The sequence below is a fragment of the Carcharhinus amblyrhynchos genome, chromosome 21 (assembly GCF_965287045.1).
Source record: "Carcharhinus amblyrhynchos chromosome 21, sCarAmb.v2.hapA, whole genome shotgun sequence".
Lineage (NCBI taxonomy): Eukaryota > Metazoa > Chordata > Chondrichthyes > Carcharhiniformes > Carcharhinidae > Carcharhinus > Carcharhinus amblyrhynchos.
The window spans coordinates 10540219-10555669 of NC_137344.1; the positions used below are offsets into that span (position 1 = coordinate 10540219).

Below are 15451 nucleotides of genomic sequence, written 5' to 3' on the forward strand. Positions count from 1 at the left end.
TGCAAGAGTCCAATTTCAAGACATTGGTTTATTCACAGCATAATAAGATGATAATTCCCCAGCATTGATGGCCATGCCTCTAGTTACCTAGGCCCTGAGCTCTGGAATACATTAACTCCTCAATTAACATCCTATTTGCATTTCTTAAAAGTACAACTTTAGGTGGAACATTACTAAGCAAACCAGATTTTCCTGAAGGAAAAATATATAAAAACTGGAGCTGTGCTCTATGGTAGGTTTCTCCCACAATTCCCAGCAAGCCTCTTCCCAATCCCCAGCAATTCACTCTACCTCTGGTCTCCAGCAATTCCCCAGTCCTCAGTGATTCTCTTCCTCCCAAACACCAGCGAATCTCTCTCTAATCTGACCCCCAGCTTTCTTCCCAGTCACTGTTGCCTGAATGTGGAAACTGCGAATCAAGAGTACTTTTGGCCATTTACTGTGAGGTGACAAGCAAGCTAGGTCAGCAGTGCAGCAAGCTGGATGGGGCAGGAGTGAGGCAGTGAGCAGGGCTGAATTCACAATCTCCCAAACCAAATCCAGAGGTTACAAACAAATCTTCTGACAGCACTGCTCCATTGCCCTTCTGAAGGCCTTAGCAACACACAATGTTAAAACGATATGAGAGTGTAAAATGGAGAAACAGGGTTTAAGGAATAACTTTAAAATGAAACAACATTAACACAATAAATTTGAGGAGTTTCTGTACCCTCCCTACACCTCTACCTTGTTTTCTTTCTCCAAAATTTCTTAAAACCTAGCCTAACTTCTGGTCATCGTCTCTACTGCCTCAAGTAGCTCGGTATCAGAGTTGATTTCCTAATGCTCCTGTGAAGCAGCTTGGAATGTTTTATTATGTTAAAGATGGTGTATAAATAATTTGTTGCCTGATTAATTATAGAAGGCAGAATGACCCTTCATCAGAGCTATCATTCAGTCATCCAGATTTGAAACGTTAGCTCTGTACTCTCCCCGTTGATGCTGCCAGACCTGCTGAAATTTTCCAGCGTTTGTTTTGTTTCAGATTCCAGCATCTGCAGTAATTAACTTAGAATTAAAACAGATTTCTTTGGAAAAAGGGTAGAAAATTAAGCATGTGGACACTAATTATTGCATCCTGTTATCTAGCCTGTTCGTTTCAGAGTACCTTTGATGATAAATGCAGTGTGACTTGCTCCATAGCTACTGATTACACTCATCTATCAGTAACAGGCCAAGAAAAACACAGTTGGCATAAAAGACAAATTGTCAGTTTCTGCTTAGCTCTTCTGTCCAAATGTTTTGAGCTCTGATGCCCTTTCTTTTCTGAACATCTTATTACTAATACTTAATACAATTTTCACTTTACACTCCAAACCCTTCAGTGGATTTTCAGCATATTAGATGTTTCACATAACTAGCAAACGAGTGTTTCATTAACTTTCCTACAGGCAGAACACAGTATATAAAAAAGAAAAACAGGCTTTTTGCCAGCAAGTGAACCAATCTGAAACATGCTAGAAAAGCAGGTTTTGCCAGAAGAGCCATGAGGATCAAATATCATTTATGGCTTTGTAATGGCTGTAAACTAAGAGCACAAACATTGTAAAATGAAGTCCTACCGTCACTTTGTATTAACATGTTAAATTTGTGGCTGAAAATGGCAATTTTACAGAGCATTGGATAATGATATTAGCGTAGATAAAAGATATGGGGAGTAATTTGAAACGTCAGTCATTTTGGGGAAATGATTCTATTTCCATTTTGTTGTCGCACTTTTCAGATGTAAATAATTGTTTCTTTGCCAGTGCAGGAATGAAACACTATTGGCACACTATAGAACAGTCCATAATAAATTAAAAATAACTTTGATTCTGAAAAGAAATCCAAATAAAGCATCAACTATAACTAGCACACACGTTACATGTCATTTGTGAGGACATGAAGTGAAACAAAAATAGTGTCCAAATAAATAATGGATTGGTTTCCCAACACAAATGCAAGACACAGCAACAGTAAATTTCCTTCTGATTATGCCTGTTAAGCCAGTAATTCAACATTAAGTTTCCTGAGTGTCATCATAGGTTACTAATTCTCAACTGACCTTTCCGGTTTACATGGCTTATTAATGATCACTTGCACAGGCTTCACAAACCCTTCCATTCCTACTGGTGCAAAGGCTCGCACAATGTAAGCCTTGGGCACAAGAAATGTAAGACATGCGTGTTCATCAATCAGAAATAGGCTGCTAAAGACATAACAAAGGGTGAGAATAGCATGTATCAGTAGTTAGGTATGTGAAGAATCAATCTGGAAGTTACAAAAGGAAAACAACCTCATGGTCTCAGAGAGAAAAAAATACTTGTGCAAATCTTTCCAAGAACGCATAAATCCATCTTAAACAAAGATTGCAAACTGTTGGGACCAGTTTGTTTCATATCCAACTTTTTGATGTAACTATGACCCAAGCTAAACATTTAATGATTTGATAATAGTAAAAGTTCTATACCATATACAAGTCCTACATGAATTAAAAAGTGCAGAAATCTTTACTTTAATTGCTTTTGTTTTAAAAACAGGATATTCTTTTTCATAACTTAATGCTTAATATAGTAAACTATATGTTTAATATGCAAGTTACCAAAGCAGTATTATTTTACTGACTAAAGTATTAACAACTATTTCCCAATCAATGTTTCAATGCAAAAAAACAGGGACCAGTGAATCTTGAGAATTTGCTCACATTACTGATGGGTTTACTGTATAAATTTGATAACATCCAACATTGGTCTGAATAAATTGGTTGCTGTTCTACTAAACAAAATGAAGACTATTCTTCTGCTCATTTAGAAAACTTGGATTGAACATTTCTTTAATTGCAACCTTAGAATTTAAAAGCTCTTTTTTGACCTGGAATTAGCCTATCCACAATTTTTTTTAAAAAAATCACATCGAGTCAAATTAGCTGCATTGTAAATATTCTGTAATGTTTGTTTTTCCAACTTCTTTATGGATGAAAATGCAGCCACCTTTCCTCTAAGCTCGCACTTACTTCCCCACTGGAGTGCACTTCATGTGTTAAATACTCGTCCTTGACGCATCATTTTCCAAGTGTGTTTAAAAAAAGCATTTGAAGTACTCCCATGGATACTCAAGTGGTGTGTGAAAAAGAAAGCAGATGTGATGCACTGATATCAGCTGAGGGGATCCCCATGGAGAAGGTCTGCTTCCTAGCATTGATTTCAAAGGGAGTGCGCCAACAAGAGGCTGTTTTCAGTTGCTGTGCTTCAGCACAATTTTAGTGAACAGAATGCACAATGTGAAAATCAGACAGCAATTTGAAGACAAGTAGAAGAGAAGTCAAAGGGTTTGAAGAATGTCCAGGGAAGACTGATTTACAAAAGATTAAGAAAATACCCCGTGCTCTGATAATGAAGAAACCAAGGACAGATTCTGACGGTTCATTGATTAATGAGGGGAGAGAATTTGGCAAGAATGCAAAAATCAGTTTCACACTGGTAGGATTTTCCCATAGCGACATGCTAATAGGATGCAAATGAAGGCCTGACCAGCATCTTCCACTAATGCCTGATTCTCCATAATGTCAGCGGGAAAACATACCGGCCGGGAGTGTGGGGGCTGTGGTGTGTGGGAGCATCTAAAGCTGGAACTTCTGGATTCAGTACTATCGACACAGTCCATCGTCCAGCCTCTGTGTTCCTGGAAATCCACCTTCTTTCTTCAATAATGGGTCAGTCATGTTGGGCGCCATCTCAATATGGTGTCTGAATACAACAATGTCAACTACTTGTCATCAGGCCTACCCCAGCAGGGAATAAGGTGCAAATTGCCAAGTTGTGTAATTAATGAGCTTGAGGCCAGAAAATACGGTGTGGTTTCCTACTGGCCTCTGCAGTGGGAAGATTACATATTCCCAGCCATGCCACAGAAATTAATCCCAGATGGGAGAACTCCATCCCAACTTCAATCTACTGGCACAGTGCAGCAACGGGAGGAGGTAGAGCAGGAAAACTAAATAATCAGAATTGAAAATCATGATGCAGAATGTCTAGCTAATTGCATGCAAATTGACATTGTGGGCACACTTGCACTATTGCCCCAATACTGTAACTTTTAATCAAAGTAAATGAACTACTTCAATAAATTAGTCAGTCATAGGCTTGTTTGAATTCCTTATCCAGCAGCAAAAACAAACATGAAAGCCTTTTTGTTCTTGCTCAGCATAACAAATCACACTAAAACGTCATGACAATTTGTTTTTTTCTATTGTGTTTCAAATTTATCCCAAGGTTTCCTCTCAGGAACCAGCTGTTTTCGGCATAATTCTATTGTGCCGACAACATAAAAAGCAGACCTTTACTCGCCATAAATCTGATTCAAGTATTTGCTATTTGCCATCCAATCAGCGTTTATAGAGCTGCTGATAACAGCCATTACTTTCATTATAAAATACGCCCCACTTAACCTTCACCTAAAGAAGCATCTTAATTGAAAGTAATAAGCGAGGGGATTAAGGGTTATGGGGAGAGGGCGGGAAAGTGGAACTGAGCCACGACAGATCAGCCATGATCTTATTGAATGGCGGGGCAGGCTCAAAGGGCTAGATGGCCTACTCCTGCTCCTATTTCTTATGTTCTTATGTTCTTAATTCCAAACTTTTTTTAAAAAAAGTACCCACCCTTAACAACAGTAATTTGGTATTAGCTTTGCATATAAAGTATTTAATACATTGGGTAAAGGTTTAGGGAGGGAATTACAGAGTGTAGGGTACAGAACTGAGTGGGGAGGGCTAATGGAGGTGGGGTGGTGGGTATACAACGTAACTCAATAAATGTAGGGATGAATGTGATTTGATTTGGACGGCGAAGTTCTGAATGAGCTGAAGTTTAAAACCTGGAAAACGGGAGGCTGAGTTGGCTAGCACTGGAATAGTCAAAACTGAGAATATCATAGGCATGGTTGAGAATTTCATTAGTAACAGCTGAGTCACATAAATATAGGTAAATAGACAGCTGACAAAGACATTGTCTATTTGCGATGATCATAATAGTTCCAAGAACTACCACTATTTTATGTAGGACTGGATGGCAAAATTGATTAAAACCTGGTCGTCCTTTCAAAGTAGCAAAAACAATGATAAAAGCTTGGAATTCCCTCCCTAACAGCATTGTGGATCAACTCACAGCACATAAACTACAGCGATTCAAGGTGGCTCATCACCACCTTCTCAAGGGCAACTAGGGATAGGCAATAAATGCTGGCCATCCAGTGATGCCCATGTTCCACAAATGAAAAACACACAGGCATTCTGATACATTCTGTACTCCTTTTTTTGTTATAATCATATTTCCTAGGACAATGTAACACCAATATAGAACTACTGAGGACAAGTACAGCCTATTGCCCATTGGGCAGTCTGTTTACCACAGAACAATGTCCCTTTAAAGGGAAACACAATGCTAGACTTAACATTGCCAACATATTAAATGATATTAGTAATCTTAAACTCAATAGCAAAAATACAATCCTCAATAATCATGATCTGTGGTAACTTGTAGTCAAACTAGGCCACCTCTGCCAATGTCGAAAAAGAAAATTACATTTTTTCTATTAATATTGTAATTTCTCAAATGTGTTTGTATTAAAATGAAGTGAAATTCACATAATAGTTCTAACTGCAACTTTAAAAGGGTTGGTTTGTGAAATGTGTTCAGAAGGACAATTTTATCAGCTGTTATATGCTGTTAAGATCTTCCTGTAATGGACTGCAAAGTACTATCTCTATTATTCTTAAACAATATATTGCACTAATGGATCTGTTGGTATAAACATGTCTTAAAAGATGCAGTAGTTTAACCGCCTGTTCTTCACAGAAACAGTACGCTTGAACCTGCAGCATTGACTATAATAGTGGAGAGTTCAATAATGCATAAAAGGAAATTAACAGAATATTGGTCCACAAATATCATCCTAAATGCCACAATATTCCATTCATCGCAATGAAGATGAAATAATACAAACAATATGAAAGAGCACTAAAAAAGTTATGAAATACAATTGTAAAATAATGCAGGCTTGAATTCTCTGACCATTCACACTGGCGATGGTCCCGTTGACAGTGCACCCCCTACTGTGGGTTTCCTGGTGGCATGGCGTGGCTTCAATGGGAATTTCCATCGACAGCAGCAGGATCAGACAATCCCAACACCAATGAACAGCACACCGCCTCAGCCAGAGGATCGTGCCTATAATCTCTCATAGAAGACAGTGGGCAGTGTTCTCCTGTCCCACCTGTCACGGGGATTGTAGTGGATGGGACAGAAAATTCGGCAGACCACGTAAAGGTCTGTTGACCTTGGGTGGGGATTTCTGGTCTTGAGACATGCATGGCTGGAAACTTCGCCCAGTGTCTTGGAGTGCGGTAACATGACTGTAATGTTAATCATGTAGCTCCTTGAAAAAAAATGCAGGCGAGTACTGATCAAGAAAAGTAAAAACATAAAGACAGACTAGAGAGAGAACCATCCCCAGGTGAAAGAAGCCAAATTAATTAGCCAACTTTCAATGTAGTTCTTCCATAAGAAAAAGACTGTTGTTTGATCTGCTGGGGTAACTATTGCTTAATAATTCATCTTAAATTGTTCTCATCGGTGAAGTTATCTGAAGTAAAAAGATATCCAAGGAGTTGAAACTCAATCAAAAAGGAGATTGTAATGAACAATGTTTCATAAACACAGAATTATTGGTCAATGATTGGCTGGGTAATAAAGGGATGCAAAATGTAAATTGTTTTCTATTGGACAAGTTCCGGGGAAGTGCCGGATGATTGGAAAACGGCTAATGTTACGCCGTTGTTTAAGAAGGGTGCCAGGCAAAAGGCGGGGAATTATAGGCCGGTTAGTTTAACGTCTGTGGTGGGTAAAATGTTAGAATCTGTCATTAAGGAGGAAATTGCGAGGCATCTTGAAGGGAATTGCTTGACAGAGCAGACGCAGCACTGTTTCGTTAAAGGGAAGTCGTGTCTGACAAATTTACTGGAGTTCTATGAGGATGTGTCTAGGGCGGTGGATAGAGGAGATCCGGTGGATGTGGTCTTTCTAGATTTTCAGAAGGCGTTTGGCAAAGTACCTCACAAGAGGTTATTGCAGAAGGTCGAGGGACATGGAGTTGGGGGTAGGGTGTTAGCGTGGATAGAGGATTGGTTGTCAAATAGGAGGCAGAGAGTGGGGGTCAACGGGTGCTATTCGGATTGGCGGATGGTGACTAGTGGAGTGCCCCAGGGGTCGGTGCTGGGGCCTCAGCTTTTTACCATTTATATAGATGATCTGGAGGAGGGAACCGAGTGTAGGGTGTCGAAATTTGCTGATGACACCAAGATAGGGGGAACGGCAAATTGTGCGGAGGGTGTGGAGAGTCTGCAGAAGGATCTAGATAGGCTGGGCGAATGGGCCAGGAAATGGCAAATGGAATTTAATGTTGGCAAGTGTGAGGTGGTCCACTTTGGTAGGAAGAATGGTAGGAAGGACTATTACTTACGGGGAAAAAAACTGCAGCAGGCGACGGTGCAGAGGGACCTCGGGGTCCTTGTGCATGAGTCGCAAAAACCCAGCTTGCAGGTGCAGCAGGTGGTCAGGAAGGCGAATGGGATGCTGGCCTTCATAGCGAGGGGGATTGAATATAAAAGTAGGGAGGTCTTGCTGCAGCTGTATAGGGCATTGGTGAGGCCGTAGCTGGAGTACTGTGTGCAGTTTTGGGCGCCGCATCTGCGCAAAGATATTTTGGCCTTGGAGGGAGTGCAGAGGAGGTTTACTAGGCTGATACCGGAGTTGAGGGGGTTGAGCTATGAGGAGAGGTTGAATAAACTGGGCTTGTACTCGTTAGAGTTTAGCAGAATGAGGGGAGATCTCATTGAGACTTATAAGATGATGAATGGGATGGATAGGATAGAGGTGGAGAGACTCTTCCCGCTCAAAAAAGACAGTAGGACTAGGGGGCACAGCCTCAAGATAAAAGGGGGGCAGTTTAGAACGGAGTTGAGGAGGAACTTCTTCACTCAAAGGGTGGTGAATCTCTGGAATTCTCTGCCCGTTGAAGTGGTGGAGGCTGCCTCGCTAAATATTTTTAAGACGCGGGTTGATGGGTTTTTGATAAGAGAGGGGATTAAGGGTTATGGGGAGAGGGCGGGAAAGTGGAACTGAGCAGCGACAGATCAGCCATGATCTTATTGAATGGCGGGGCAGGCTCGGAGGGCTGGATGGCCTACTCCTGCTCCTATTTCTTATGTTCTTATTAAATCAAAACAAATCCTAGTCTTGGGAACATTTGAATTCAAATAGCAACCAAGTTAATATTTTTAACAATTCTAACTTTAACAGGCAAAAGTTTGAGTAATTTTCCCCCAGTAACTATTAAAAATGGTGATTTAAAACAGCACATTAAGAGAATTAAATGAAACTGGTAGATTAGATTTTTTTTGCCTTGATAATACACACACTAGTTAATAATTAGTTGATAATTCACACACTAATATGAAATGTAAAAAGCCTAATGGGAAAAAGTGCCGATTCCCACCTTCCAAGAGAGGGTTAACAAAGAAAAATTACAGGAAATAAGAGTCATAAGATGCAACCCCAACCTGTCACTTAAAGATCCAAGCTTTTTGCCATGGAGTTGCAAGTCATTATTCAAACTTTAAATTGGGTTCCTATTGACAGTGGGAATCAAACTTAAATATGTACAGTTGCTATGTAGTTTTCCCAGGGAATCTGGAAACCTGGCAGTGAAACTGAACCTGAGCTGCCGGATCCACAAGTTTAATTAGCTTTTACAGTACTTCTTGTAGGCTATGGATGTTTCCTGGTTCGAGGAAAACTTCAGTTTATCCTCTGCCAATAATTACTCAAACATCTGACTGCTGATCTTTCTCCTTCCTAATTGCTGTGGAGTGACCCCAAGGGTGCCTGGCTGCTGCCTCCAGCCACTGTTTTTCCCGACTACCAATGAGCGAGCTTGCCAATTTGTCCAGGTGAAAACAGCGAAAAAACAACTGATAACAAAGGGTCCTGTGTTAAACACAACAGAACTTCCACATTCCCAGCTTTGTTGGGTTCTTTGGTCACTTCTGGCTTCCATCACATCCTCTCTGTAAATATTAGGGCCATTAAAATAGAGAGATTTACAGAGATTTCTGCCCCACAGCACCAGGGACCCAGGTTCGATTCCCAGTTTGGGTCACTATCTGCATGAAGTTTGGATACCCTCCCCATATCTGTGTGGGTTTCCTCCTGGTGCTCCGGTTTCCTCCCACAGTCTGAAAGACATGCTGGTTAGGTGCATTGACCAGAACAGGCACCGTAGTGTGGCAAGTAAGGGAATTTCACAGTAACTTCATTGCAGTATTAATGCAAGCCTTACTTGTGACATTAACAAATAAACTTTAAAAACATCTATAGGCTAGCAACTGGTGTAATTATTTTAAAACGTGTGCGATATCCAAATTTTAAAATCAACATTTACAGTGGACTCTTAAAAAGGAATAATAATGATGCAGTCTAAACTAATTAGTTAAAGCTGCAAACATAATTCAGTACTCAATGGAATGGCGCACCATGCATGCAATGAGAAAGCAATCAGCTGCTGTGAAAAAACTTGCCTCAAGTGTCTCAAAGAATGCTCCCACAATATCATCTCTTACTCCCTTACTAAATTAGGTGCTATCTTAACATTGAACACAGGGATCAAAAACAAGTTCCTTCATCAGAAGCAACTGGATAACAAGCTGTTTGAGCTGGAAAATCAGCTGCCCATGCTTGGTAATGCTCCCATGTTCCTTAGGGAACATCAGGCCATACTTGTGTACTGACGAACCCAGGAAATGTCTCTCGCGGGAGCATGACAATTAGTAAAAATCAAGTCTAAAATTAGAATACTGTAAAGCTGACAAGTATTTGAAGAGAGACAATTCAAGATGTTTTAATAGAATTAAAATATTTTAAAAGGCTTTTCTCTTTACAAGGGGCATGGATAGCATTGAGCTATAAAGACCAATGTAGAATTTGGAGTTTGGGTTTGCGACTGTAATGTTGGGGTCAACCTTGCCTTGTGTGAGGAGCTGACACACAGCAGTAATTATTCCTGAGTTCACCAATTTGTAGTCGGAGGACATGCTTGCTATCGAATTAAAGATAGCTTACAGGTTCTCAAAGCTGAGGGCAGCCATCAAGAGACCCTCCAGCACAAAATAATTTAGAAAATGGCCAAGGCTGCCAGGCCACAATTGTGATGTAGGTGGGGAGAGCCGCAAGGCCTGCCTGAGGTGCTGACACCCCACTGCTTATCTGTCGCCTGAAGCCACCGCAAGGCAGCTGGCCTGTTCCCATCAGCTTCTGACAAGTGGCCTTAATTGGCCTGTCACTTACCTTAACTGATTTGTAAGCAGTAACATTTCAATGCCCAATAAGCCTCTAGAAAAAGGACCTGGGGTGGGACAACGTCAGCAAACCAGTATACCAACTACCAAAATTACTTGTCCACCCACCTCTATATTCACTCCCATAGTCAGAACAAACATTCAGCCCCCAAGGCCCCAGATTCCCAAACTATTTGAAGTTAAATTAGCAGACCTCTGCCAAGGTCTGAAAAGTCTACTGTACTCGTTCCTAGGAAAGGAGAAGGAGATTCCTGAATTGAAGAAAAGAAATGGAGTTAAATGGGACAAGGAAAACAATGGCATAAAGAGATCTATTTCCTGACTTTAGCTTTCCGTTAAACATTTTAGAGCACAGTATTATATAGAGGTCAGAATTTGACTAGGATATCTCCAATAATGCCAAACACCGGCTAATGCCCTTCGGTTTACCGCATAAATGAAGATTGGTTCAAAATGAAAAGGTGATGATGCAAATGCAACTGTCCCAACAACCAGAAATAATGAGAAAATACTTTCAAACTAAGTGTTTATACTTGAACATACAGATAGATACAGACAGAACTCGAAAGACTAGTTGTTCTCAACACGATTTATGTGGTGAAGATGAGCAAGGCATCACCAATGTAGAATTGCCCATTTTGTAAAAATTAGATACCGCAGAAATATTACAACATTAACAAGTAAACATTTAAGGGCAGTATAATGCTGTTTGAAATAACTCAAATTTCTTCAAAAAGTTTTGCCAATTTTTCTGTTATTTGCCTGTGTGATCTGGTTTCCCAGTACCAGTTAATATATCCCATGACTCCAGACACAAGGCACATTAATTCATTTCATGCAACAGCATGGAAATAATCTGCTTCTCAGAATGTAGACAAAACATCTACTCTAATACATTTATCACCATAAACTTCACCGCTTTGGTCTATTCAGTAAAATCCTATAAGTAATGTTTAAAAGTTGGTGCAAATCCTGGAATTGTGACCGTTATGAAACAAACTGCAGTCTGACCAAGTTAAGTCATTAATTACTGAAGACACACTGCAATCATAATATGTACTGTATTTCATCAGAACTATTTTAGTGGCCTTTGTGACACTTAAACCTCATACGTCAAGGCTGAGGACAAAGTGAGTTTTAATTCTTTCATGGGATGTGGGCATTGCCAAAGAGCTCAGCACTTATTGCCCTCAACAGTACGGCAATGAGCTACCTTCTTGAGCTGCTGCAGTCCATGTGGTATGGGTACACCATACTGCTGATAAGGACGCCAGTTTCAGGTCTTTGACCCAGTGATTTTATGATGATTACCAATAAAACATATTGATCCGGCAGAACAAATGTTATGGCAATGGCACTCAGTTCGAAAATGTTACAACCCAAGGAAAACACCAGCATCTAACAAATATATTTGATAAGTACTGTGTATTAATTGGACTGCCAGTGGAAAGCACCCAAGGCTAGGCACTTCCCTAGAGTCATAGAGACAAATTAAATCAGAACAAGGAACTCTCAACATATCCCAGAGATTATTTTTGAACAGTAACAGACTGTAATGATCAGGATAGCTCTCTACATTTCCAGCTAAAGAGCTCAATACAGGATCCCACCTTTCAATAAGATTCTAAACAAATCCATCATTTATTTTTTAAAAAGTAATTCGCTGAAGCTTCCCACTCGACCCTATTGAGAATAAGATGATCAAAATATCAAATACAAGGGTATGATAAATTGGTGGTTGTCACTGAACAAGTAATCTATAGGGCACAACTAATTATTCATTGAATGCAAGCTCAAATTCCAGAATGGCAATTTAAGAAAATGAAAGGCTGGCAACAGTAAAATAAAGAACCCTGGAGTTATTGGATTGTGTTAAAAAGATCAACTGGTTCACTAATACGATTTAGAGAAGGATAGCTTCTGTTCTTACCTAGTCTGGTATATACTTGACTTCAGTCCAACAGGAATGTGCCTGACTCATTAACTTCCCAAAGTGGATTAACCACTCACTTTTGTCAGACTGCTGAAGGTGGCCCACCACCTTCTTGGGGCTACTAAAGGTAGGCAATAGATAGCAGCATGCCAGCAACATCCACAACCCAAAAAATAAGAATGTCAAACTTAATTTACATTTCTTCACATTAATCTTATTTCCAATTTTGCTTTCAACTCTGGTCACAGTTCATCTTTGGTTTTTTTTAAAACAGGGACTGGCAGATGAATCACTGCAAATCGCTTTTATAGAAGGAACACGCATTTACTGCAAAGTGAAAATGTGACTTAAGAGCGTACAAGAAACATGGTTACTGTTCATGTATTAATTACAATTCCACATCTCAAACCTCTGAATCTTGCTAACATATTGTACAAAACAGCATTTAAGGACTCATCTCAGTTGCTACTGTTGGGCGTAAACTGCTGTGCAAGTTACAACAGTTCACATATTTGAAGAATAAGCAGTTTGGCTGTATACATTATTTAAGCCATTACTTCAAGGCCTATATTGCTTTCAAATGGTATACAGACCAACTGTTATCACCACAAATTTTGAACAAAATATGAGCATTTGCTCAGATCTAGGATAGAAAATTTCAAAGATTTAACACCTTCTGAGTAAAGAAATTCCTTCTCATCTCAGTCCTAAATGGCCTATGGCTCTAATACCTGTCCCCCCCCCCTTTTTTTAAAAAAACAAATAAAGGGAAATATCCTTCCTGCACCTATCCTGTCAAGCCCTGTAAGATTTTTGTACATTTCAATGAGATCATCTCTCATTCTTCTAAATTCTGGACAATACATAGGAATAGGAGTAGGCTATTCAGCCCATCAAGCCTGTTCCACCATTTATTGATGATCTGTGGCCTAACTCCATATACCTGCCTCTGGCCCAAATCCCTTAACAGCTTTGCTTTACCAAAAAAAAGCAATTGATCTAGTATCAACTACCATTTGTGGAAGAGAGTTCCAAACCGCTACCATCTTTTGTGTTGAAGTGCTTCCTAACATCGCTCCTGAAAGGTCTGCTCTCATTTTTAGACTATGCCCCCTAGTTCTAGAATCTCACCAGGAAATAATTTCTCTTCATCTTCCTTGTCTTGTCCCATTATTATCCTAAAGAATTTGATCAATCATCCCTTAACCTTCTAAATTTTAGAGAAAACAGGTCTAATCTTCCCACATAATTAAACCCTTTAAGTCCAGGTGTCATTCTTGTAAACCTACACTGCACTCCCTCCAAGGCTAATATATCTTTCCTAAGGTGTGGTGTCCAGATCTGCTTTTGGGTTCAGTCTCCCCAATCTATAGTCACAGCCATTCCAGAATCAGCTTGGTAAACCTTTGTTGCACTCCCCCTACAGTAAATATATTCTTCCTTGAGCAAGGAGACCTAAAACATACAAAATTGATGGCTGGAACTTTCCATCTGATCACGCCCCACTGCTGCTGCAAGCAAAGGCGAAGAATTTGGCACACAGCAAAATCTCCCATCATTGCAGTGAAACCAGAGAATCCTGCCAGTGTGAAGTGCCAGAAAATTCTGCCCAATATATTTAATAAATAAAGCTTAATGGAGAGGACTTCAAAGCTCTAATTTAATCAATGAGCTCTAAAGCCAAACTGCTAAAATGGAGCTCAACTGATTTAATGTCTAAATGGAGAGATAATTGCTGACACGTATGATCTGTTTCCATTGAGTTATAGTTCAAATATCTTGAGGTTGCACACATGGAAAGTACAAGGCTGTAAGGGATTAATAGGACAGATCACCACAAACTATTTGGATTTTTGCCTAATGGTGGCTAGAGTAAAAAACATGTACGTATATGATATATGCATATACTACACTCCAGACACAGAGGTATAAGTGGCGCCCCACCAAAGCAAGAATTTACAAAAAACACAGAAATTAAGATACTAAGAATGTGGTCTCCATTAACATTTTTTCACTAAGAGAATGGGATGCATAAATACCACAGTGTACTGAAACTCATCAGCTACAATATGGAAAGCATTTGGGACCACATGTTATCAATGTCAGCTCCAGCATTACATCACCAAAATAAAATCCCAAATAGTCAAAAGCATTAAACCAGATGATCCTTTTGTCCCCCATCCTAACATTAGGCCTGGGTACAATCCATTGGTGCAGAAGGCTCACCTAAAGTCACTGATCGTGCAGAAACCTCCATAGGGAGTCTGGCAAACTTTCCACCTTAGAGGGGTATCAAAGCTAAATCAAGTCCTATCCTCACATGACGCATTTAACTTGGGTTAGGTCATTGGATAGTAACTAAGAGCAGCCAGTTCTGAGCAATTTACTTTACCTTTCACCAGGCATGCTCAGAGATAGATATGCGTATTTTTAAACATCAGACTGTTTCCAGATACTTTCAAGCCTTTGTTCCATTAAATGTTACCAACATTAATAAGCAATTAACGTAGCACTCCAATTTTTCACCAAACTGAGAAAGCAATGCTGTATCGTTTTTGACTTTGCTCATGAAGCAAATTAATGTGGGATCACAAGAAAAACTTAACTTTTATAACAAGTACCGACTTGCAATTCATTCATACTCTAGTCATGCTGTAAGTTAGTACTTACCCATCTCCTTTGAAGCATGGCTGTCGCTGGCAAGTTCGCCCATTTTCACTAGTGCCTCAAAATAGCCTTTTGCTGCATAGGTCATACCTGGAACATTGAGATGTTAGAAACTGTATTTGTAGATTACAGTCTAATTTGCACGTTTATTATAGAGTTATTTGGATTCTGTGGTCAAACTATTGAGCACCATATTTAGCATACACTTCTTAAAAAAATTGCCAGTATGGTTTCAGATTTTGATATTTCTATATTTTAAAGAGCAATTCGTGATTACAAAATTTAATTTTGGTTTTAAAATAAGAGGAAAAGTTATTTAACATTTCAGTGAAGTTTTTAAGTTTTCACTAAGAGAATGGGATGTATAAATATTGCAGTGTACTGAAACTCATCAGCTACAATATGGAAAACTACTAGGTTAA

General features: G+C 39.6%; 1 protein-coding gene across 3 annotated transcripts in view; it reads right to left on the reverse strand.

Annotated features, from left to right (window-relative positions):
* Window positions 1-15451, reverse strand: part of baiap2b (BAR/IMD domain containing adaptor protein 2b) — an 86022-nt gene that overhangs the window by 56710 nt on the left and 13861 nt on the right. For all 3 annotated transcript variants that reach the window (XM_080209482.1, XM_080209480.1, XM_080209481.1), the window contains one exon: window positions 15033-15119. In XM_080209482.1, coding sequence (XP_080065608.1) covers window positions 15033-15119 — 87 coding nt within the window. The remainder of the gene's footprint in view (window positions 1-15032; window positions 15120-15451) is intronic.